This window comes from Dendrobates tinctorius, unplaced genomic scaffold (genome assembly GCF_039654945.1).
Source record: "Dendrobates tinctorius isolate UK_male_01 unplaced genomic scaffold, ASM3965494v1 ptg000135l, whole genome shotgun sequence".
Taxonomy (NCBI): domain Eukaryota; kingdom Metazoa; phylum Chordata; class Amphibia; order Anura; family Dendrobatidae; genus Dendrobates; species Dendrobates tinctorius.
The window spans coordinates 12219614-12245410 of record NW_027361803.1 but is presented as its reverse complement, the minus strand read 5'-3'; the positions used below and the strand labels follow the sequence as shown (position 1 = coordinate 12245410).

At 46.2% G+C, this 25797-nt stretch overlaps 1 protein-coding gene across 2 annotated transcripts in view; it reads left to right on the top strand.

Annotated features, from left to right (window-relative positions):
- PRLR (prolactin receptor) overlaps window positions 1-25797 on the top strand; it is a 42230-nt gene that overhangs the window by 3946 nt on the left and 12487 nt on the right. For both annotated transcript variants that reach the window (XM_073543925.1, XM_073543924.1), the window contains exons 2-4: window positions 14041-14154; window positions 14603-14735; window positions 24681-24850. In XM_073543925.1, coding sequence (XP_073400026.1) covers window positions 14091-14154; window positions 14603-14735; window positions 24681-24850 — 367 coding nt within the window. In that variant the 5' untranslated portion in view covers window positions 14041-14090. The remainder of the gene's footprint in view (window positions 1-14040; window positions 14155-14602; window positions 14736-24680; window positions 24851-25797) is intronic.

Genomic DNA, 25797 nt, shown 5'->3' with positions numbered 1-25797 from the left:
CTTGCATTAGGGGTCTGTACTCCCCTAGATTGGGATAAGGTGTCTGAACCTTCAGAATAGGATTATGGGTCTGTACTCCCCTAGATTGGGAGTAGGGGTCTGCACCTCCAGACTAGGATTAGTGATCTGTACCCCCCAGATTTGCATTAGGGGTCTGTACTCCCCTAGATTGGGATTAGGTGTCTGAACCTTCAGAATAGGATTAGGGGTCTGCACCTCCAGACTAGGATTAGCGATCTGTACTCCCAGATATGCATTAGGGGTCTGTACGCCGTCAGATTTGGATTAGGGGTCTGCATCTCCAGACTAGGATTAGTGATCTGTACTCCCTGATTTGCATTATGGGTCTGTACTCTCCTAGATTAGGATTAGTGATCTGTACCCCCCAGATTTGCATTAGGGGTCTGTACTCCCCTAGATTGGGATTAGGTGTCTGAACCTTCAGAATAGGATTAGGGGTCTGCACCTCCAGACTAGGATTAGCGATCTGTACTCCCAGATATGCATTAGGGGTCTGTACGCCATCAGATTTGGATTAGGGGTGTGTATCTCCAGACTAGGATTAGTGATCTGCACTCTCAGATTTGCATTATGGGTCTGTACTCTTTTAGATTGGGATTAGGGGTCTGCACATCCAGACTAGGATTAGTTATCTGTACCCCCCAGATTTGTATTAGGGGTCTGTACTCTTCTAGATTGGGATTAGGTATCTGAACCTTCAGAATAGGATTAGGGGTCTGTACTCCCCTAGATTGGGATTAGGGGCCTGCACCTCCAGACTAGGATTAGCAATCTGTACTCCCAGATATGCATTAGGGGTCTGTACGCTGTCAGATTTGGATTAGGGGTCTGCACCTCCAGACTAGGATTAGTGATCTGTACTCCCAGATTTGCATTATGGGTCTGTACTCTTCTAGATTGGGATTAGGGGTCTGCACCTCCAGACTAGGATTAGTGATCTGTACCCCCAGATTTGCATTAGGGGTCTGTACTCCCCTAGATTGGGATTAGCGTTCTGCACCTCCAGACTAGGATTATTGTTCTGCTGATTTAGGATTAGGGGACTGCACTGACATTTTTCACTGCTGAGATTGGGATTAGAGCCCTGCACCCCCAGATTTTATAGGCCGTTACTGACCTGTAAAACTAATCTGAGAGTTTCCTCCGCAGGACTAATAATCTGACGTCTCGTTCCCCGTGACATTGCAGCAATGTAAACAGACAGGATCCGCCACTCGCCGGCATCAAAGCAACTTTTAATTATGGAGCGAAGCCTGTATTTTAGGGCGATGCACCCACTAATGAGAGGGCGACGCTCTGCGATCAGACGATCAGCCACCCAGAAGTTGGAATAAATGTCGATCTCTTGGGGGGGATCCTCTTTAATTTAATAAAGCGTCAAATGAACGTTGGGATTTCCGCCGCGATGTCTCGTCCTCTGCGCGCTCGACAGACGCCACTATGCCTTACAATATGTCACTCAGCACCTGAGGGAAGGAAGGGGTTAATCGGGCCTCTGCCCAGCAGGCAGAATATCCCAGTGTCTTTGGCGCCACCCGGTGGCCAGTGGTGGTCTAGCACTCTTACAAGAGACAACTCTTGCCGCTCTGCTGTTCCTTGCGCCTTCTTTTTAAGTTCTATTTTCTGTGTTCGCTTTTTCCAGACTTTCGCATCCGATTCATCAATTGCAACTTTTAAATTAAATAAAAACTCGCAATATTTCTGCACAAATATTCTGGATTGATTTTTTTTTTTTTATTTTTTTTTTTATCTACAATTTATATTTTCCACCTTTAAGGCGATAACATTACAAGAAAGGGTTAAAGGGAAAAGTGCAGCGGACGATGGATGGCGCCTCCGCTCTCATTATTGTGATGTTCACATCCTTAGTGTAATTATTAGCTGTAATTAATGATGCGATCCATCCACAGATGTAGCAGAGCCAAATTGTTTTTTATTGATTTGTGCGATAATTGTTGGGTTAATGAAGCTGCGTGCAGTCCCATGTAAAACCATGATGTTTACAATCAGCTGAGCCCCCATGACTGTGGATGGATGATGATTTCGGAGGTCGCCGTTGGGTATTTTCCACAATGTCATCAGACTGCAGATGTGCGGCGCCACATTGTCTATTCCTCAGGTTCTCTGATCTGCAGTTTTCTAAGATGCGGATCACAATCAGTTTTGTTAAATGACATACTCGGCTCTACTACATCTGACGTCTTCTCGGCTCTCCTACATCTGACGTCTTCTCCTCAGCTCTGCTGCATCTGACGTCTTCTCCTCAGCTCTGCTGCATCTGACGTCTTCTCCTCAGCTCTGCTGCATCTGACGTCTTCTCCTCAGCTCTGCTGCATCTGGCGTCTTCTCCTCAGCTCTGCCGCATCTGACGTCTTCTCCTCAGCTCTGCCACATCTGACGTCTTCTCCACAGCTCTGCCGCATCTGACGTCTTCTCCTCAGCTCTGCCGCATCTGACGTCTTCTCCTCAGCTCTGCCGCATCTGACGTCTTCTCCACAGCTCTGCCGCATCTGACGTCTTCTCCTCAGCTCTGCCGCATCTGACGTCTTCTCCTCAGCTCTGCCGCATCTGACGTCTTCTCCTCAGCTCTGCCGCATCTGACGTCTTCTCCTCAGCTCTGCCGCGTCTGACGTCTTCTCCTCAGCTCTGCCGCGTCTGACGTCTTCTCCTCAGCTCTGCCGCGTCTGACGTCTTCTCCTCAGCTCTGCCGCGTCTGACGTCTTCTCCTCAGCTCTGCCGCGTCTGACGTCTTCTCCTCAGCTCTGCCGCGTCTGACGTCTTCTCCACAGCTCTGCCGCATCTGACGTCTTTTCCACAGCTCTGCCGCATCTGACGTCTTTTCCACAGCTCTGCCGCGTCTGACGTCTTCTCCTCAGCTCTGCCGCGTCTGACGTCTTCTCCTCAGCTCTGCCGCGTCTGACGTCTTCTCCTCAGCTCTGCCGCGTCTGACGTCTTCTCCTCAGCTCTGCCGCGTCTGACGTCTTCTCCTCAGCTCTGCCGCGTCTGACGTCTTCTCCTCAGCTCTGCCGCGTCTGACGTCTTCTCCTCAGCTCTGCCGCGTCTGACGTCTTCTCCTCAGCTCTGCCGCGTCTGACGTCTTCTCCTCAGCTCTGCCGCGTCTGACGTCTTCTCCGCAGCTCTGCCGCGTCTGACGTCTTCTCCGCAGCTCTGCCGCGTCTGACGTCTTCTCCGCAGCTCTGCCGCGTCTGACGTCTTCTCCGCAGCTCTGCCGCGTCTGACGTCTTCTCCGCAGCTCTGCCGCGTCTGACGTCTTCTCCGCAGCTCTGCCGCGTCTGACGTCTTCTCCGCAGCTCTGCCGCATCTGCTAGCGTGCTTGGACTCTACATATAGCAATTCCAGCTCTACTGCATTTGACTGACATATTTGGCTCTGCTGCATGCACTGGCTTCCCTACAACCGACATATTGCTACTCCCTGCCATATCTAACGGGACAAACTCAACTCTGCTGCATCTGACATCTCTCCTAGAACTTACATCTTACAAACTCAGCTCTGCTGCATGTGACAGCTGTGTCACCATCTAAACCTGACAAACACAACTCTGCATCTTTCCGCTCTATCACAACCAACATGCATCAGATATAAGTGGTAGCAAAGCGTTTGTCAGATACAGCAGAGCTGAGTTTATCAGATGTAAGTGGTAGTTGAGCATTTGTCAAACTCTGCTCCCCTACATGTGACAAGTCTCCTGCAACTTAAATCTGCTACATCCAACAGATGCTTTACTACCACTTGCATCTGACAAACTTAACTCTGCTACATGTGATGGCTCTGCTACAAGCTACATCTATCAAACTCTGCACAACTACATTTGCCAGTTCCTCTAGGACCTGATTCTGTCAATCTCCACTTTACTGCACCTGACAACTCTGCTTTACCCTACATATAACAGACTTGGCACTTCTTCATCTGACAACTCTGCTACAATCGACATCTGACAATCTCCGCTCTGCTGCATCTGAACATCTGACAAACACAGCCCTGCTGAATGTGACAACGCTACCTCTTCCTTCTGACAAACTTAACTCTGCTGCATGTGACGGCTCTACTACAATCTACAACTAACAAAATCAGCACTACTACATCTGATAACTGTTTTCCAACTTGCTCCTAACAAACCCAGCTCTGCAATGTACCTCTCCCTATAGTCGGCTGCGGTTCCTTGGGTTGTTCTTGTTCTCCTTCATCACCGCTCAGCCCTGTTGTAATGAATGTGTTTGTCGTGTCAGTCAACTCCATTATTAAGTGACGTATGATGGGTGTAGTCGTTCAGTCAATTGTACGGGGAGAAATCTGCAAAGTTTTCACATACCTCCGGCGGTGTAGAGGTACGCACACTCATCAGTTTATGTTCTTAAAGGAGCACTCAAGAGAGAACTGTAACATTGTGTTCTTTATGGTTCCAAAGAGGCGGGGCCTGACACAAGGATTGCACTGGACATGATACATAGTATCACATAGTTTTTATTTTGCTTTTGCAGGGTGTAATAAACCTGCCTCTCTGCTGTGGGGAGCTGATGGGTGTCACCGGTTTCTATATTTCTAGTACTATATATAGGATTTAAAGGGTTAGTCTTCACAGGATACATTATTGGGACATATGGATGTGACAGGGAGGGGTAGGCAGAATACCCTGTAATGAGCAGAATCCGTTGATTTCAGCGGGTACGGCTGACATTAGTCAAATATGTATAGGGGTGGTTAGGTATATACCAGCCTAAGCGACCATTCCTTCTTTTTATTGGCCATATGTGGTCTACCTTTATGGTATAGATGCCTTTTGACTGTGCAAATCCACATTGCCATCTTGTTCAATGGATTTGTCTTTAGCATATATAAGTAATATACTGGAATACATGTTAATGGGCTTCGTACTGACCCCATAGCGGTGCCCAATACTCTGTAAATCTGAATTACCACACAATATTCTTCATCACCTCCATATGACACAGTCTGCTGGCAGATATGTGAAAAGGCTGTTTATACACCAATGCTCAAACCTTTTTCACTATCCATATGGTTAAGGAAGTGTTTTCATAGCTTTCTTCACAAAATTTTCAGAGTTTGACTTCAAAGCATGTAGCTTCTGTACTCCTATTTTTTATGACAATACTTCCTGTCTGTCCTTGTTTTGCTTTGTCAAATGGCAGTTGTGTGTAGGTGCGTACATAGAGCACAGAGGCATCCCTGTGTGCAAAATCCCACCTGAAACAGATTGTGAGTCACAGTCCTAAGGTATAGACTAACCTGAACTAGATTCTTTTTCCTCTGGGTCCTACATGATCAACCCCTATTGCATGGACACCCCCTTAACTATGTAGGTCTACATCACTGTCCATTTCAGAGGGGTTTGTCTGCACTACGTATAAGTAATATACTGCCAAAACCTGTCCATGGGCTTAGTACTGAACCCATAGCGATGCCCAATCCTCTATAGATCACAATTATTAAAGAGTACACCCCTCTATACTTCCATATTTCACAGTCTGCTGGAAGCTATATGAGATTGTAACATTCTCACTAGTCCACTGTCGAGATAGTTTAGGAACTTTTTCGAAAGCTTACTAAAAATATTTCAAATCCCATAGCTCCTTTACGCCAATGTCCTCATGAAAACAAATCCTGTTTGGCTTTGATTGGCCTTATCACAGGAGAAACTTAAGTTCAGGCTCTTATATACAACAGAGATGTCCCCTTATTTTGCAACCTCCATGTAGGACAATAAGAGGGAATTATTCTGAGGTATAGACTGGCCTAAAAAAGTTTCATTTCTTTATTTGGGCCATAAATTATTGAGCTCTGTTGTATGTATACCCACTTTACCATATGAGTTTGGTATTGTCTTCAGTATGTAAAATTAATATATTGCCGTGGGCTTTCTAATGACCCCATGGCGGTACCCAATAATCTACAGATTTTAGTTACAACACACTAGATCTTTCTTTATGATATTGCCTGCTGGCCTCCATAAGCTATATGAAATAACTGCATAATATATACAAATATTTTCACTATTTATGTATCTAGGTAGTTCTGGAAGTATTTTGATAACCTAAATGGAATTGTTCAATTTTAACATCAATACATTATGTGCAGGTGCTTCCATACAACATCATTGTGGGCTCCTGTTTTGCAAACCTCAACTTAGGACAGTTTAGGGACATGACCCTGAGGTACATATTAGCTTAAACTAGATTCCCTTCTTCTAATGGGTCCATGTTGATTCTGTGTTGCTTGGGGTGTAGAAAGAAAGCAGTGATATGGGGTGATTGTATGATGGTCCATTTTCCCCTGTGTCTGTGTAAACAAACCCTCACAAAGTGTTAAAAGAGAATCTCTGCTGTAATCCAGCTTAACTTTATATACATGTATATGAGCTGGGTGTGAATAGCCGTTTGTCTTTGTAGCATTGAATGGTGCAACGGCACCCCCTGGTGTTCACCACAGCTTTTTTTTCTTTGGAAGGAAAAAAATTACTACTATAATAAAGCAGCATTTTTAAATCATTGGATAATACGATAGTATGGTATATGGTAATTGAGCCACGTGATTAACCCTTGTGATGCCATCTGCAGTAGCGACCACAGCCTTTGCATTGTGTTAGAAGGTTCCTTTTGTGACTCAAATGTCAGGCACACTAAATGCAAAAATGAAGGAGGGGTTTTCTGGACTTATGGCCATCAATATCAGTGGGGGTAGAATTCCTGGAACCTTCACGATCAGTTGATTAATGGCGCCATATTTTATTTATATTCTGTATTTATGAAATGAGCATAAATTAATTAGTGCAAGTGCCTAGGCAAATTTTGCAAAAGTTAAAAATATATGCATACTAGCTGAAGAGTGTAAAGCCCCGCCCACTCCGCATAGCCACATTCACTATAATATCCCACATCATCCCATCAGCCAGAGCTACCGGACAACAACCCCTAATTTCCCACATCATCCCGTCAGCCAGAGCCACCGGACTACTACCACTAATATCCCACATCATCCCATCAGCCAGAGCCACCGGACTACTACCCCTAATATTCCACATCATCCCGTCAGCCAGAGCCACCGGACAACTTCCACTAATATCCCACATCAACCCGTCAGCCAGAGCCACCGGACTACTACCCCTAATATCCCACATCATCCCGTCAGCCAGAGCCACCGGACTACTACCCCTAATATCCCACATCATCCCGTCAGCCAGAGCCACCAGACTACTACCCCTAATATCCCACATCATCCCGTCAGCTAGAGCCACCGGACTACTACCCCTAATATCCCACATCATCCCGTCAGCCAGAGCCACCGGACAACTTCCACTAATATCCCACATCATCCCGTCAGCCAGAGCCACCGGACTACTCCCCCTAATATCCCACATCATCCCGTCAGCCAGAGCCACCGGACTACTACCCCTAATATCCCACATCATCCCGTCAGCCAGAGCCACCGGACTACTACCCCTAATATCCCACATCATCCCGTCAGCCAGAGCCACCGGACTACTACCCCTAATATCCCACATCATCCCGTCAGCCAGAGCCACCGGACTACTCCCCCTAATATCCCACATCATCCCGTCAGCCAGAGCCACCGGACTACTACCCCTAATATCCCACATCATCCCGTCAGCTAGAGCCACCGGACTACTACCCCTAATATCCCACATCATCCCGTCAGCCAGAGCCACCGGACAACTTCCACTAATATCCCACATCATCCCGTCAGCCAGAGCCACCGGACTACTACCCCTAATATCCCACATCATCCCGTCAGCCAGAGCCACCGGACTACTACCCCTAATATCCCACATCGTCCCGTCAGCCAGAGCCACCGGACTACTACCCCTAATATCCCACATCATCCCGTCAGCCAGAGCCACCGGACTACTCCCCCTAATATCCCACATCATCCCGTCAGCCAGAGCCACCGGACTACTCCCCCTAATATCCCACATCATCCCGTCAGCCAGAGCCACCGGACTACTACCCCTAATATCCCACATCATCCCGTCAGCCAGAGCCACCTGACTACTACCCCTAATATCCCACATCTTCCCGTCAGCCAGAGCCACCGGACTACTACCCCTAATATCCCACATCATCCCGTCAGCCAGAGCCACCGGACTACTACCCCTAATATCCCACATCATCCCGTCAGCCAGAGCCACCGGACTACTACCCCTAATATCCCACATCATCCCGTCAGCCAGAGCCACCGGACTACTACCAATAATATCCCACATCGTCCCGTCAGCCAGAGCCACCGGACTACTACCACTAATATCCCACATCGTCCCGTCAGCCAGAGCCACCGGACTACTACCCCTAATATCCCACATCATCCCGTCAGCCAGAGCTACCGGACTACTACCCCTAATATCCCACATCATCCCGTCAGCCAGAGCCACCGGACTACTACCCCTAATATCCCACATCATCCCGTCAGCCAGAGCCACCGGACAACTACCCCTAATATCCCACATCATCCCGTCAGCCAGAGCTACCGGACTACTACCCCTAATATCCCACATCATCCCGTCAGCCAGAGCCACCGGACTACTACCCCTAATATCCCACATCATCCCGTCAGCCAGAGCCACCGGACTACTACCAATAATATCCCACATCGTCCCGTCAGCCAGAGCCACCGGACTACTACCCCTAATATCCCACATCATCCCGTCAGCCAGAGCCACCGGACTACTAATATCCCACATCATCCCGTCAGCCAGAGCCACCGGACTACTAATATCCCACATCATCCCGTCAGCCAGAGCCACCGGACTACTAATATCCCACATCATCCCGTCAGCCAGAGCCACCGGACTACTCCCCCTAATATCCCACATCATCCCGTCAGCCAGAGCCACCGGACTACTACCCCTAATATCCCGCATCATCCCCTCAGCCAGAGCCACTGGACTACTACCCCTAATATCCCGCATCATCCCCTCAGCCAGAGCCACCGGACTACTAATATCCCACATCATCCCGTCAGCCAGAGCCACCGGACTACTAATATCCCACATCATCCCGTCAGCCAGAGCCACCGGACTACTCCCCCTAATATCCCACATCATCCCGTCAGCCAGAGCCACCGGACTACTCCCCCTAATATCCCACATCATCCCGTCAGCCAGAGCCACTGGACTACTACCCCTAATATCCCGCATCATCCCCTCAGCCAGAGCCACCGGACTACTAATATCCCACATCATCCCGTCAGCCAGAGCCACCGGACTACTCCCCCTAATATCCCACATCATCCCGTCAGCCAGAGCCACAGGACTACTACCCCTAATATCCCACATCATCCCGTCAGCCAGAGCCACCGGACTACTACCCTTAATATCCCACATCATCCCGTCAGCCAGAGCCACCGGACTACTACCACTAATATCCCACATCATCCCGTCAGCCAGAGCCACCGGACTACTCCCCCTAATATCCCACATCATCCCGTCAGCCAGAGCCACCGGACTACTACCCCTAATATCCCACATCATCCCGTCAGCCAGAGCCACCGGACTACTACCCCTAATATCCCACATCATCCCGTCAGCTAGAGCCACCGGACTACTACCCCTAATATCCCACATCATCCCGTCAGCCAGAGCCACCGGACTACTACCCCTAATATCCCACATCATCCCGTCAGCCAGAGCCACCGGACTACTACCCCTAATATCCCACATCATCCCGTCAGCCAGAGCCACCGGACAACTTCCACTAATATCCCACATCATCCCGTCAGCCAGAGCCACCGGACTACTACCCCTAATATCCCACATCATCCCGTCAGCCAGAGCCACCGGACTACTACCCCTAATATCCCACATCGTCCCGTCAGCCAGAGCCACCGGACTACTACCACTAATATCCCACATCATCCCGTCAGCCAGAGCCACCGGACTACTACCACTAATATCCCACATCATCCCGTCAGCCAGAGCCACCGGACTACTACCACTAATATCCCACATCATCCCGTCAGCCAGAGCCACCGGACTACTCCCCCTAATATCCCACATCGTCCCGTCAGCCAGAGCCACCGGACTACTACCCCTAATATCCCACATCTTCCCATCAGCCAGAGCCACCGGACTACTACCCCTAATATCCCACATCATCCCGTCAGCCAGAGCCACCGGACTACTACCCCTAATATCCCACATCATCCCGTCAGCCAGAGCCACCGGACTACTACCAATAATATCCCACATCGTCCCGTCAGCCAGAGCCACCGGACTACTACCCCTAATATCCCACATCATCCCGTCAGCCAGAGCCACCGGACTACTACCCCTAATATCCCACATCATCCCGTCAGCCAGAGCTACCGGACTACTACCCCTAATATCCCACATCATCCCGTCAGCCAGAGCCACCGGACTACTACCCCTAATATCCCACATCATCCCGTCAGCCAGAGCCACCGGACTACTACCAATAATATCCCACATCGTCCCGTCAGCCAGAGCCACCGGACTACTACCCCTAATATCCCACATCATCCCGTCAGCCAGAGACACCGGACTACTCCCCCTAATATCCCACATCATCCCGTCAGCCAGAGCCACCGGACTACTAATATCCCACATCATCCCGTCAGCCAGAGCCACCGGACTACTAATATCCCACATCATCCCGTCAGCCAGAGCCACCGGACTACTAATATCCCACATCATCCCGTCAGCCAGAGCCACCGGACTACTACCACTAATATCCCACATCGTCCCGTCAGCCAGAGCCACCGGACTACTACCCCTAATATCCCACATCATCCCGTCAGCCAGAGCTACCGGACTACTACCCCTAATATCCCACATCATCCCGTCAGCCAGAGCCACCGGACTACTACCCCTAATATCCCACATCATCCCGTCAGCCAGAGCCACCGGACTACTACCAATAATATCCCACATCGTCCCGTCAGCCAGAGCCACCGGACTACTCCCCCTAATATCCCACATCATCCCGTCAGCCAGAGCCACAGGACTACTACCCCTAATATCCCACATCATCCCGTCAGCCAGAGCCACCGGACTACTACCCTTAATATCCCACATCATCCCGTCAGCCAGAGCCATCGGACTACTCCCCCTAATATCCCACATCATCCCGTCAGCCAGAGCCACCGGACTACTCCCCCTAATATCCCACATCATCCCGTCAGCCAGAGCCACCGGACTACTCCCCCTAATATCCCACATCATCCCGTCAGCCAGAGCCACCGGACTACTCCCCCTAATATCCCACATCATCCCGTCAGCCAGAGCCATCGGACTACTCCCCCTAATATCCCACATCATCCCGTCAGCCAGAGCCATCGGACTACTCCCCCTAATATCCCACATCATCCCGTCAGCCAGAGCCATCGGACTACTCCCCCTAATATCCCACATCATCCTGTCAGCCAGAGCCACCGGACTACTCCCCCTAATATCCCACATCATCCCGTCAGCCAGAGCCACCGGACTACTACCCTTAATATCCCACATCATCCCGTCAGCCAGAGCCACCGGACTACTCCCCCTAATATCCCACATCATCCCGTCAGCCAGAGCCACCGGACTACTACCCCTAATATCCACATCATCCCGTCAGCCAGAGCCACCGGACTACTCCCCCTAATATCCCACATCATCCCTTCAGCCAGAGCCACCGGACTACTACCCCTAATATCCCACATCATCCCGTCAGCCAGAGCCACCGGACAACTTCCACTAATATCCCACATCATCCCGTCAGCCAGAGCCACCGGACAACTACCACTAATATCCCACATCATCCCGTCAGCCAGAGCCACCGGACTACTACCCCTAATATCCCACATCATCCCGTCAGCCTGGGGTCAGAACCAGAATGTTGAGTGGATTTGCCTTCACCTCCGTACTGGGGATCCCTTTAAGAGGCCCTGGGGTCAGAACCAAAGCGCTGGATGGATTAGCCCTGACTTCCATACCAATGATCCCTTTAAGAGGGAAGATGTGCCTATGGATGGAGGATGTGTGATGGGTATATGGGCAGGGAGAGGGGATTCATTTCTGTCATGTGCTCTCTGCTCCTTTCTGGGGGGCAGACAATGGCTGGGAGCTTATGTTCCCGGGGATGCTTGATTTCTCCCACCATGTCGGTGTCAGCTGAGGTGTTGTGGAGAGGGAAAACTGTTGCTCATAGCAACCAATCACAGCTCAGCTTCTTTTGAACAGCTCTGGTGAAATGAAAGATGCTTCGTGATTGGTTGGTGATACACACGCGCATTCAGTTTTTTATATATATATATATATATATATATATATATATATATATATATTTATTAATGTTTGGCATGGTATAGAATCTCAGAATAAAGTTATGTTAAAGAGAACCTGGGACGTGAACGCTGCAAAAGAAGCCACACTTAAAAACAATGTCAGAATTGCTGCTGTTTTCCATGACCCAAAAATAAACCAGATAAACAATTTACACCCACAATGGTTCTGCTAAAAAAAGACGCCGTGTCCCACGATGATAGGCCCCTACATGGCCGCACATCGTCAGTGGGAAGATTCTGCAGAGAGGAAGAGTTACAAAGAAGTCGCAAAGTCAAAAAGTAGCAAACCGGGCGGCATCCTGATGGTTAATAGTGATTGCGCCATGCTTGTGTCTCGGTTCCCCGGTGTTGTCCTCGTGTTTCTGGTTGGGATTAGGGCAGGAATTTTTACAGGACACGGTCTTGTTACTGGAGAGCAGTCCGGGCCCTCCGGAGGGCGCCATCTGCATATTTTACCTTGTGCTGTCTTAGAAGTGACGGATTCTTTTCTTTTGTTTACTTTGGGCGTTTTTTTGGAGTTTCCAGAACCAAATGTTTCTTTTTAAAGGAACAGAAGAAGTATAGGAGGGAATATATTGTGTTTTTATACATTGGACGAATGAGACTAAGCACATTCCTGGAGGCAGAGTTTACAAGGGTCCCGGTCTTTTCATAAGAACAGCTGTAATGTCTCCCATACACCGCACACAGACGTGAGGGATTCCTGCTCTCCTTTCACTATGTAGTACATATGCAGAAGAAGAAGCAGCGCTACTGAGCAGTGTAGTTGTAAATCCAGCTCTGGGGAGAAATAAACCTCTACCAGAAAGCAGCATGAACATGGTCAGGATGCGGCATTTCTGAGCAGTATAGCTGTGAATGCAGCGACTTGGTGAGATAAACCACTTACTAAAAGCAGCAACATGGGAGGCATTATACAGCAGTACTGAGCAAATGTAGCTGTGAATCCAGTATTAGAAAGACACTCACTATAGAACAGAAGCACAAGTCTATGCCTGTACCTCTTTCTCAATCTGCTCCTCCCCTATCCGTAGACTTTAATAAGCAGCTGTAATCTGATCTCTGACAGCTGACAGTTCATCCTGTTTTAACCAAGATGGATTTTAGCTATTTTTTTTAGAGTGATTTAGGAATAAGTAAGAGAGTAGAAGTGGCTCCTAAGTGGAGGAAAAAAAATCAGATTTCTCTGATATGTGGTGGGAACCGGATGAGGGGAATGGCGCTGCAGGTGTTTACCTCTTTCCATTCATTTCTATGGGTGTTACAGAAACAAGCTTCCTGAGATTTTGGAACTCCCATAGAAAAAAAGTGGAAAGTACAGAGCTACCGGGTGAGAAATATTCCTGTAATGCATTTTCAGATAACATCATACTATAACCTGATACTTCATGTCAGACTCCTGACTACACCACATGGGTAAAATACATCCATGGAATCAGTTACTGCTCGAGTGTTCCGCATACAGGTAGCAAAAAACCCTCTTTTGGGTACTTTTAAGTTATTGTCACTAGAGGTCACTGTTTCCAAGTGTAATATGTAGACATTGGTAACAGCAGTGACATCTGTAGGTGGACTAAAGTATTACACCTGAATTTACTATTTAATCTGACGTATAGCCTTGAAACTTTTATTTATTTTTTTCTTTCTTGTCTTTAACATATTTCCATGTTTTTTTTTCTCTTTTAGCGAATCATTAATCGTCCAGTTTTGAACAAGGCTTAAGACTGGCTGCCAAAATGCTGCAGGAGGCGGTCTGTACACTGTTGGTTCCACTTTTAATTACAGCAACCGCTTTGAATGGTAAGTACTTTTCAAAAATAGTAAAAAAAAAGGGCCGTACTTTCCCTCCCCGGGTCCGGCATTGAGTCTACAGCACTGCAGTCAGTCGCTGAGTATTGGCTGAGCTACTGAGCTCTGTGATTGGCTGCAGTGCTGTGTACATTGTCACCACTGCAGCCCATCAACAGAGATCAGGACAGCTGTGGAGACATAGCGCTGGACCTGGGGAGGGCAAGTAAGGCTCAGTTTGTCTGTTTTACACCTAACGGTACCTACGGGAAAAAGTTAAATGAGCCCCTTTAATAAGGGTTGAAATTTTGAAAAGTTTTTGGGGGTTGCGCTTGATCTCTTTAAGGAGACCAGGTGACTTTGGAGTCTTATTTGCAGCGCTCACTGGGAACATGCAAGCGAGCAATCTCCGATAGTGAGACGTCCAGAATATAAACTGGTCCACCTGTATTCCTTACAGCGCACTCGCCACCCGGAGAACCAAGTGTCACCCACTGCCGATCCTACGAGAAGGAAACCTTCTCCTGTTGGTGGAAACCCGGGTCTGATAGTGGACTCCCGACCAACTACACCCTGCTGTACTGGACGGAAAAGTAAGACAGAGCAGTATTATAGTAGTTATATTCTTGTATATAGGAGCAGTATTATAGTAGTTATATTCTTGTACATAGGGGCAGTATTATAGTAGTTATATTCTTGTACATAGGAGCAGTATTATAGTAGTTATATTCTTGTACATAGGGGCAGTATTATAGTAGTTATATTCTTGTACATAGGGGCAGTATTATAGTAGTTATATTCTTGTATATAGGGGGCAGTATTATAGTAGTTATATTCTTGTACATAGGAGCAGTATTATAGTAGTTATATTCTTGTACATAGGGGGCAGTATTATAGTAGTTATATTCTTGTATATAGGGGGCAGTATTATAGTAGTTATATTCTTATACATAGGGGGCAGTATTATAGTAGTTATATTCTTGTACATAGGGGCAGTATTATAGTAGTTATATTCTTGTACATAGTGAGCAGTATTATAGTAGTTATATTCTTGTACATAGTGAGCAGTATTATAGTAGTTATATTCTTGTACATAGGAGTAGTATTATAGTAGTTATATTCTTGTATATAGGGGCAGTATTATAGTAGTTATATTCTTGTACATAGTGAGCAGTATTATAGTAGTTATATTCTTGTACATAGGGGCAGTATTATAGTAGTTATATTCTTGTACATAGGGGCAGTATTATAGTAGTTATATTCTTGTACATAGGGGCAGTATTATAGTAGTTATATTCTTGTACATAGGGGCAGTATTATAGTAGTTATATTCTTGTACATAGGGGCAGTATTATAGTAGTTATATTCTTGTACATAGGGGCAGTATTATAGTAGTTATATTCTTGTACATAGGGGGCAGTATTATAGTAGTTATATTCTTGTATATAGGGGCAGTATTATAGTAGTTATATTCTTGTACATAGTGAGCAGTATTATAGTAGTTATATTCTTGTACATAGGGGGCAGTATTATAGTAGTTATATTCTTGTATATAGGGGCAGTATTATAGTAGTTATATTCTTGTACATAGTGAGCAGTATTATAGTAGTTATATTCTTGTACATAGTGAGCAGTATTATAGTAGTTATATTCTTGTACATAGGGGGCAGTATTATAGTAGTTATATTCTTGTACATAGGGGGCAGTATTATAGTAGTTATATTCTTGTACATAGGGGGCAGTATTATAGTAGTTATATTCTTGTACATAGGAGCAGTATTATAGCAGTTATATTCTTGTACATAGGAGCAGTATTATAGTAGTTATATTCTTGTACATAGGGGACAGTATTATAGTAGTTATATTCTTGTACATAGGGGGAAGTATTATAGTAGTTATATTCTTGTACATAGGAGCAGTATTATAGTAGTTATATTCCTGTACATAGGGGCAATTTTTATTATAAAACCCAAACATAAATACAATTATAATAAAACAAAAATCATCCAGTATTACAAAACACAAACCACTTAGGTAATATATACACAGCACTAATAATCAGATCATATTCATAAATAAATTAAAGTGTCCACACCTGGGGATGGAAAAAGAAAGTTAGAGGGGGAAAAAAAAACAAAAAAAACATTATCATATTTTCTAACTGAATTTTACGTTTCTCCATAACGTTATGTTTCTTAGACTCCTTCCAACTTCTAGTGATTTTATCCACCGGAGTTCTGACATAACCTGATTGGCGGCAGCGGTGTGATCGAACAGCTCATTGTGCAGTGACACCCGGGTTCTCATGTGCCAGTGATAGTATTTGATGACACTGATTATAATGTACATTGTCTCTCTATTGATGTTACTAACAGTGGAGGGGACACCATAGATTATGTCAGGATACTTTAGAGTCCGCAGTCTGGGGATTTTTAGATTATCTGACACTTCCTCCCAGATCTTCCTCCCTCCCCAGCAATCACATATAAAGTGCTCCATAGTTTCCTCCTGCTGACAACCAAGGGGACACGTCCGATCAGAGACACACAAATGTTTCAGGTTCCCTCTGACAAAGAGCCGACTATGCAGTGAAAGCCAAGTGACATCAAACAGTTTAGGAGGTAGCCGTTTCCCGTTTAGGAACCTAAGGCTTTCCTGCAGGGTGGTGGTGACACAATCTCTCAGGGCCAGTGGAGAGTAGAAGAAAGTCCTACATACACGAGCATACAGGTCTCTTCTCGTACTGCTCTCAATGTAAGACTTCTCCAGTCCCCACCTCCTAACACACTTCAGTCCATAGTCCAGATACTGGGGGAGGTGGTCACCTGTCCATCTCCTCCTCTTGAGACTGCCGCCTCGCACCCAAGATTCTGCAAAAGGCAATATCCAGTACCTGATACTATTTACCCACAGGGAGCTACTGTTTGAGTCCATGTTCCCAAAATTCACCTTTAGAAACAAGGAGTCAAAGAAAACCCTTGGATTCAACATATCCAGCCCACCCTCTCTCCGCCGTAGGTATGTTATTCCCCTCTTTATCAGGTTCATCCTATTCCCCCACAAGAGCTGGAAGAACAGGCTGAAGAGCCTCGCCGAGAAGGATTCTGGCAAAGGGAAAATGACAGAGACATACAAGAAAATGGGGACCAGGTACGTCTTCAACATTGTGACCCTTTCTCTGTAGGTCAGCCTCCAGTTCTTCCATCGCTGAACCTTTGCATTTCCGGTTTCCAATTTCTCCTCCCAATTTAGCGTGGCATTATCATCCCTCCCAAATTTAACCCCTAGGATCTTAATATGGGTGGAGGCTTTGGAAAACTGCAGCAGATCAAAGCTGGGCTCAGTATCTAATGTCCACAGAGCTTGACTCTTTTCAAGGTTAACCAGAGACCCGGAGGCTTCTGAGTAGCTTCTGATGGACGCAGATAACATCTGCACCTCACGAGGATTGGAGATCACCAGCGTCACATCGTCCGCATAGGCAACAACATTCAGAGGCGGGCAGTGGGGGACCGGCACCCCCTGAAAATCGCACTCCTGCAGTGACCTCAGAAACGGGTCTAGGGCAAAAACATACAGGAGCGGACTCATTGGGCAGCCCTGTCTCACCCCCGCCCCAACTCCAAAAGTGTCACCCTGCCAACCATTAATCAGAGGAAAGCTCTCCGCCTCTCTGTACAACGTCTTCAACCAATCCACAAATTGTCCCGGAATACCGTACTTTGACAAAGTGGCCCACAGATAGTCGTGATCAACCCTGTCAAAGGCTTTAGCCTGGTCCAGACTAACAACATATCTCCCACACCGCAGAGCTTTACATCTCTCAAACATCTCTCGTATCGAGATGACTGCTCCAGAGATGTTCCGCCCTTTTACTGTGCCAAACTGAGAGCCTGCCAACAGTGCCGGGGACAAACAGACTAATCTAGAAAATAGGATCTTTGCAAGAATCTTCCTGTCCACATTCAAGAGGGCAATCGGCCTCCAGTTCTTGATGTCACTCGGCTCTTTACCTTTAGACAGCAGAATTAACGAGGACACTCTCATGGATGGAGGCATCAGGTGATTTTCTAGACAATTTCTATACACATCCACGAGAATTGGAGCCAGGAGGTCTCTGAATTTCTTATAAAATTCTGCCGTTATACCATCTGGACCTGGTGCCTTCTTCAGATGCAACTTATCAATGGCCTCCTTAACTTCCTCCACCGTTAATTCTGCTGTCAAAGGAGAAAAGTCCAGATCATTAGTATCAGGCACTGGAGTTGCCTCCAAGAATTGAGCCATCTTATCTTTATCCAAAACTTTCCTCTGAAACAAGTCAGCATAGTAAGATCTCACCACCTCCAGGATACCCTCCCGTGAATCCTGCAATACACCCTGGGAGTCAATGAGACCCGTGACCATTTTTTTGGCCACCCTCTCCCTGCAATTCTCAAAGGGATCAGGGGCCCCTAAGGACCCATAATCCCGTTCAAGAACCAGGGAGGTATACCTGCTATACTGATACTGCTTTATCTCAGATTTCAGCCGGTCGATCTTCACTTTGTCATCCCCGCCCGCCGAATACAGTGACTCCAATTCTTTGCGCAGCTTTAGGTACTGGCTGTACTTATTCCTCCCTTTATTAACTGACAGTCTCTTTAAGAGGGATCTGATATCCTCCTTGACGTCCTCCCACCAGTCGGTCATGTTGTCATAGAAGTCAACCCTGTCTAGATGAAGCTGGATAAGGGAGTGAACACGGCTCTGAACATAGGCATCATCCAGGAGACTGGAATTGAGCTTCCACAACCCTCTACCAATGTCCGGACGGTTAGAGGAACCCAAAGAGAAGCACAAGGCGAGGTGATCAGAGTAAGGGACGACCTTCTCACTCAGGGCGCCGACAGCCTCAGTAGGACTGACAAAAGCAAAATCTATCCTACTGCTCCTGTTGGAACATGAATACGTGAATTTTGGCTGTCGCCCACCCTGTGTGAAAACGTCGGTCAGTCCTGCCTGCATTATGACGCTATGCAGGACCTTACCGTCCCTGGTCACTGCCCTGCCCGAGGAGCTGTCACCTGATGTCATTATGGCATTAAAGTCCCCCGCCATCACCACTGGAAGAGAAGTGAAGAGGTAAGGCTTGACGTCATTAAACAGCTGGATCCTGTCCGTCACTGTCTGTGGCCCATAGATGTTAATAAGCCGGAGTCGCCTCCCATGGATAGTGACTTCCAGGACCAGACATCTTCCCATGACCACCTCCGTCATCCTATGCACAGTCACATCATTGGTGTTAAACAGGACAGCGACCCCGGCGTAAGGCTCCACAGCCAGTGACCAGAAAGAAGGACCAGACCGCCATTCCCTCTCAGCCTCTCTCATAAGCCCCAGAGATGTCAGTCGTGTTTCCTGCAGGAAGATGACATCTGTGTCCAGATATTTGAGATGTTCATACACCGCGTGTCTAGTTCTCCTCAGCTTAATGCTATTCACATTGCTCGAGGTCACTGTCAATGAGAACCCTGCCATCACAACACAATATAGAAGGAGCAAAGTAACAGCCATCATCATGAGTCAGAGATGTTCTGTCCACCACTGGTGTCCATGTCAGACTTTACCTGAGGGTCCACAGATAAGGGCTTCCGCTTTGGCGGGGGATGGTCCTCTATGTCCCTGTCACACTCAGCATCAACTTTCCTCAACTCTTCCTCATAATCGTCACCATTGGACTCAGATAAAACTCCATACTTGTTGGACACGACCATCACTCCTGCAGAATTCTGAACCTTCTTACTAGCACTCTGACCAGTGTCATATTCTGCCTCAGGTTTACGGGAGGATGTGTTCTTTTTCTTCCTTTTATTATTATTAATGCTCCAGTCATCAGATACAGACAGCGATGCTGAAGGGGGGGCTATCTGAGGCTGCTGGACCTGATGGACGACCTCCATGTTCCCCTCTGCACCCTGCTTCTCTGGTGCTGCCCGAGTGGACTCCTGGTGGGCATCTGAGCTGGTCAACATCTCTCCTGACATTAAACACTCCTCCTCATGTGTCCCTGCCACCACATCCTCATCCTCCTGAGCCTCTGCCCCTGCCAGCACTAACTCATCAGGGAAGACTCTGCAGATGTTGTGCCAGGCGTCTGGACAATCCCTGTGAGGGTGGCCCATCCTACCAGAGAGGTTGCACCTGACGTCCTGGCAGTCCGCAGCGACATGGCCGATTGCCCCACACAGACTGCACTTCACCACAGTACAGGCGTTAGCCAGATGACCTTTCCCACCACATTTGAAGCACTTTCTGGGTTGCCCGGGATAATAACACCTTCCCTTCTCCCTCCCAATGAAGAAGGAGTTGGGTAAGTGGGCAGTGATGTTATCACATTGCCGCAATTTTACCAAGACCCGCCACCCCATTGTCCAGATACCATCCTCATCTCTGACCTTGGTGAGTCCAGAGACGAGGTCACAGTGTCTCCGGAGCCACACCTCGATGTCCTGTGGAGGAACGGCCTCATTCCAGAAGGTGATGTTTACTGTGACAGTGTCTGGCCTGGAGATAGGAACCAACACAAACTTATTCCAGCCCTCAGCATCTCTGAACTTGGGGTAATTGGCCCAGAATCTATCCAGGTCAGACATGAGCTTGAAGCTGACCTCGTAGCCCTGCCTGTCCTGAAGATTAGACACTGCCAGTATCTCATTTGCCACAAACCCCATCTGGCCGCAGAGCAGCTCTCTCACCACATACCTGCGTTGTGGCAGATCCTCCTTGGCACCTATGTATTTAAACCGCACCACATTAATGCGCTTGAATGTCTGGCCGGTATACCTGGCGCTGGAAGTGAAGGATGGGGCGCCGCGGCTCCAGGCATTCCTGGGGGGCACCTGCCGGGTCACACTGGGCTGACTGACAGGGAGAGGGCCTGCAGCAGGGGGGGCTGTCACACCTTGTGGCCTAGATGGCAAAGGGGGATAGTCACACATATCATGCACATTATCATGAGCAGCATCATTATCATCAGACAGTGCGACGTCCAATACAGAGTGTGAAACCCCTCCAACCCTCGACCCCATGGGCACAGCATCCCCAGCCACAGTCTGTGCCTCAGCCTCAGCCTCATCAGCACAAACAGTCTCACATACACTGTCCTGCTCCTGTGTGGGGCATTCTGGGACCTGTGGTGCCTCTGCTGGAGTCTGCAGTGTATGCTCCTGCTCACACTGAGCTGCCTGCTGCTGCAGCTGTTTCCCCTCCTGGAAGCAGAAGCGGGCAGCCTGTAACACTGGCCGTGTCCGCTGCTGGGGGGTCCCGTCCTGAACATCAGGGGTCCTGGCCTCTACAGCACAGTCCTGCTTATAGGAGGCGAACCGCTCGCGGTTCCTGTAGGTCTCTGCCAGGGGCCCCATGCTCTCCAGCACAGATTCAGTGTCCTGCACAACACTCGCCAGCTGTACACCCAGTGTGTTCAGTCTCAGGTCATACGCCTCATTACTGGCAGGATTAGTGGTCTTTAGACTATAGATGAAGTCTACCTCCATTTGCAGCGCTTTTTTTTGCTGCTGTAACTCACCCAGTTTTCGGTCAAGTCCCGGTATCTCATCCGCTAGCTGCAGCTCGGGTGCACGCGCCGGCTCCACAGGTTTAGTCTTGACCACGGGTACAGGGGTTTTGAATCCTGTCTTGTGCGGGTCCACCACGGATGGTTTTGTGGCCCCTTGGCTGGATGCAGGCTCCGCAGCAGGTTTATCGCTGCCACCTGATTGTGACCGTGTGCGTCCTGACCGCGCCATACTGCCATGCTGCTGTAGGTTCTCCTGCATTGTCTGTCTTTCCAAAGACGTCCGTCTCTGCCTGGGAGCAGGAGAGGTGATCTGCACAGCTGGGGCCGATCTCACCTGTGCACCTGGCAGGAGCTGCTTACTGACTGGGGAGCTACAATGCTTCACACTCAGCTAGTTTCCATCACTCACAGAGACTTTTCCTTCTTGCTTCTTTGCTAGAACTGGAGAAGGTTTTCCTCCCAAAACTTTACTCACAACTGTTTCCTTCTTCATAGAACTGCTGCAGCTTTGACTCGCTGCATTCACTGGACTCACAGCGGCTTTGGGATTAACATTCCCATTAGAAGCCTGGGAGGCTAGTCCCAGTGTAGGCCGGGAAGCCTGGGCCTTGCCAGGGGAGCTTCCCCGCCCAGGGTGGCCCCTCCCTGGGCTTGCTCCAGGGAGAACCACTGACACACAACCTCACAGCTAGGAGGCAGTATTATAGTAGTTATATTCTTGTACATAGGGGCAGTATTATAGTAGTTATATTCTTATACATAGGAGCAGTATTATAGTAGTTATATTCTTGTACATAGGGGGCAGTATTATAGTAGTTATATTCCTGTACATAGGGGCAGTATTATAGTAGTTATATTCCTGTACATAGGGGCAGTATTATAGTAGTTATATTCCTGTACATAGGGAGCAGTATTATAGTAGTTATATTCTTGTACATAGGAACAGTATTATAGTAGTTATATTCCTGTACATAGGAGGCAGTATTATAGTATTTATACTCTTGTACATAGGGGCAGTATTATAGTAGTTATATTCTTGTACATAGGAGCAGTATTATAGTAGTTATATTCTTGTACATAGGGGCAGTATTATAGTAGTTATATTCCTGTACATAGGGGCAGTATTATAGTAGTTATATTCCTGTACATAGGAGGCAGTATTATAGTAGTTATATTCCTGTACATAGGAGGCAGTATTATAGTAGTTATATTCCTGTACATAGGGGCAGTATTATAGTAGTTATATTCCTGTACATAGGGAGCAGTATTATAGTAGTTATATTCTTGTACATAGGAGCAGTATTATAGTAGTTATATTCTTGTACATAGTGGCAGTATTATAGTAGTTATATTCTTGTACATAGGGGCAGTATTATAGTAGTTATATTCTTGTACATAGAGGGCAGTATTATAGTAGTTATATTCTTGTACATAGGGGGCAGTATTATAGTAGTTATATTCTTGTACATAGGAGCAGTATTATAGTAGTTATATTCTTGTACATAGGAGGTAGTATTATAGTAGTTATATTCTTGTACATAGGGGCAGTATTATAGTAGTTATATTCTTGTACATAGGAGCAGTATTATAGTAGTTATATTCTTGTACATAGGGGGCAGTATTATAGTCGTTATATTCTTGTACATAGGGGGCAGTATTATAGTCGTTATATTCTTGTACATAGGTGCAGTATTATAGTACTTATATTCTTGTACATAGGAGCAGTATTATAGTAGTTATATTCTTGTACATAGGAGCAGTATTATAGTAGTTATATTCTTGTACATAGGGGCAGTATTATAGTAGTTATATTCTTGTACATAGGGGCAGTATTATAGTAGTTATATTCTTGTACATAGGGGCAGTATTATAGTAGTTATATTCTTGTACATAGGGGCAGTATTATAGTAGTTATATTCTTGTATATAGGGGGCAGTATTATAGTAGTTATATTCTTGTACATAGGAGCAGTATTATAGTAGTTATATTCTTGTACATAGGGGCAGTATTATAGTAGTTATATTCTTGTATATAGGGGGCAGTATTATAGTAGTTATATTCTTGTATATAGGGGGCAGTATTATAGTAGTTATATTCTTGTACATAGGGGGCAGTATTATACTAGTTATATTCTTGTACATAGGGGTAATATTATAGTAGTTATATTCATGTACATAGGGGTAATATTATAGTAGTTATATTCTTGTACATAGGGGCAGTATTATAGTAGTTATATTCTTGTACATAGAGGGCAGTATTATAGTAGTTATATTCTTGTACATAGGGGGCAGTATTATAGTAGTTATATTCTTGTACATAGGAGCAGTATTATAGTAGTTATATTCTTGTACATAGGGGGTAGTATTATAGTAGTTATATTCTTGTACATAGGGGCAGTATTATAGTAGTTATATTCTTGTACATAGGAGCAGTATTATAGTAGTTATATTCTTGTACATAGGGGGCAGTATTATAGTCGTTATATTCTTGTACATAGGGGGCAGTATTATAGTCGTTATATTCTTGTACATAGGTGCAGTATTATAGTACTTATATTCTTGTACATAGGAGCAGTATTATAGTAGTTATATTCTTGTACATAGGAGCAGTATTATAGTAGTTATATTCTTGTACATAGGGGCAGTATTATAGTAGTTATATTCTTGTACATAGGGGCAGTAGTATAGTAGTTATATTCTTGTACATAGGGGGCAGTATTATAGTAGTTATATTCTTGTACATAGGGGCAGTTTTATAGTACTTATATTCTTGTACATAGGAGCAGTAATATAGTAGTTATATTCTTGTACATAGGGGCAGTTTTATAGTACTTATATTCTTGTACATAGGAGCAGTATTATAGTAGTTATATTCCAGTATATAGTGGGCAGTATAATGTTTGTTATATTTTATTGGTTTTTATGTTTTGCTCGTGCCTCAGCATCTAAAATGTAATTTTGGTTTTATATTTACTATTCAGAAATAAAACGCAGGTTGAGTGTCCAGATTATCAAACTTCAGGGCCAAACTCCTGCTACTTCGGTAAAGCGCATTCCTCCATCTGGATGTATTACTTTGTCGTTGTGAATGCCTCCAATGCTCTTGGATGGAACGTGTCTAAAGTATTTGACTTTGAAATAGTTGACATAGGTAAGATATCTATCTATCATCTATGTATTATCTATCTATCTATCTATCATCTATGTATTATCTATCATCTATCTATCATCTATCTATGTATCTGGCTATTATTATAGGGGCAGTTAGTTGCTCCTTGTGTCATGTGCTCTCTATGGATCCCGTCTCTTTCCCTGTACAGACATTCCCGCTGTCCTTCAGCCGTCATCTTACTTCTATACGCCCTTTAAATAGTCCAGAGCTTATCCGCTGAGCTGCACAATCCTATGTAGCTCGTGTATACTTATACTGTGGATTCTATAAATACGTCCCTGTTATATTAATCTGCATTTTTAGAATGACTTTCCCAGCAGTTGTAAATCTTGAGTAGGACGCCCTCGGATCTGCACATATTTGGCTTAGAGAACAATCTTCTCAGAAAATAAATGATCTTTTACATAGTAGCTAGAAATGTTAACCTGAAACATTCACAGTTTATTTGGGGTTTTGTGACTAACAAGCGATCACCGGTGATCTGCTGGCGATTATCAGTTCAGCCTAGAGAAAATCTGACACTAATTCAAGTGTCCAGTTTTGGTCTCATTTTATTCTCCCCGCTCCTCTGAGTATTTCGGTGTTGGTTTCTCTTAAATCGGCTTTATGGTTTTCGAGATATTGGCTTTTTTTTATTTAGTGCAAATTTTTCCTGGTCTTTTCAAAGTGGGCGTGGCTCATATGGTAATTATGCAGAGCAGCCTATAGACCCGCCCCTGAGGATCCGGTAGGCAACTATATAAATAAAATAGGCCAAATCTCTGGAATCGTATTGCGGATTTAAAAAAAACAAAAACCGGAATACTCAGGGGAGCAGCGGGAATAAAATAAGAGCAAAAACTTGTCACTTTTGACCCGGTGGCAGGTCAGTTTTTTTTTTTTTTTTTTTTTAAAGGGGTTTTCCACTTTTACAAAAGTAGATCTCA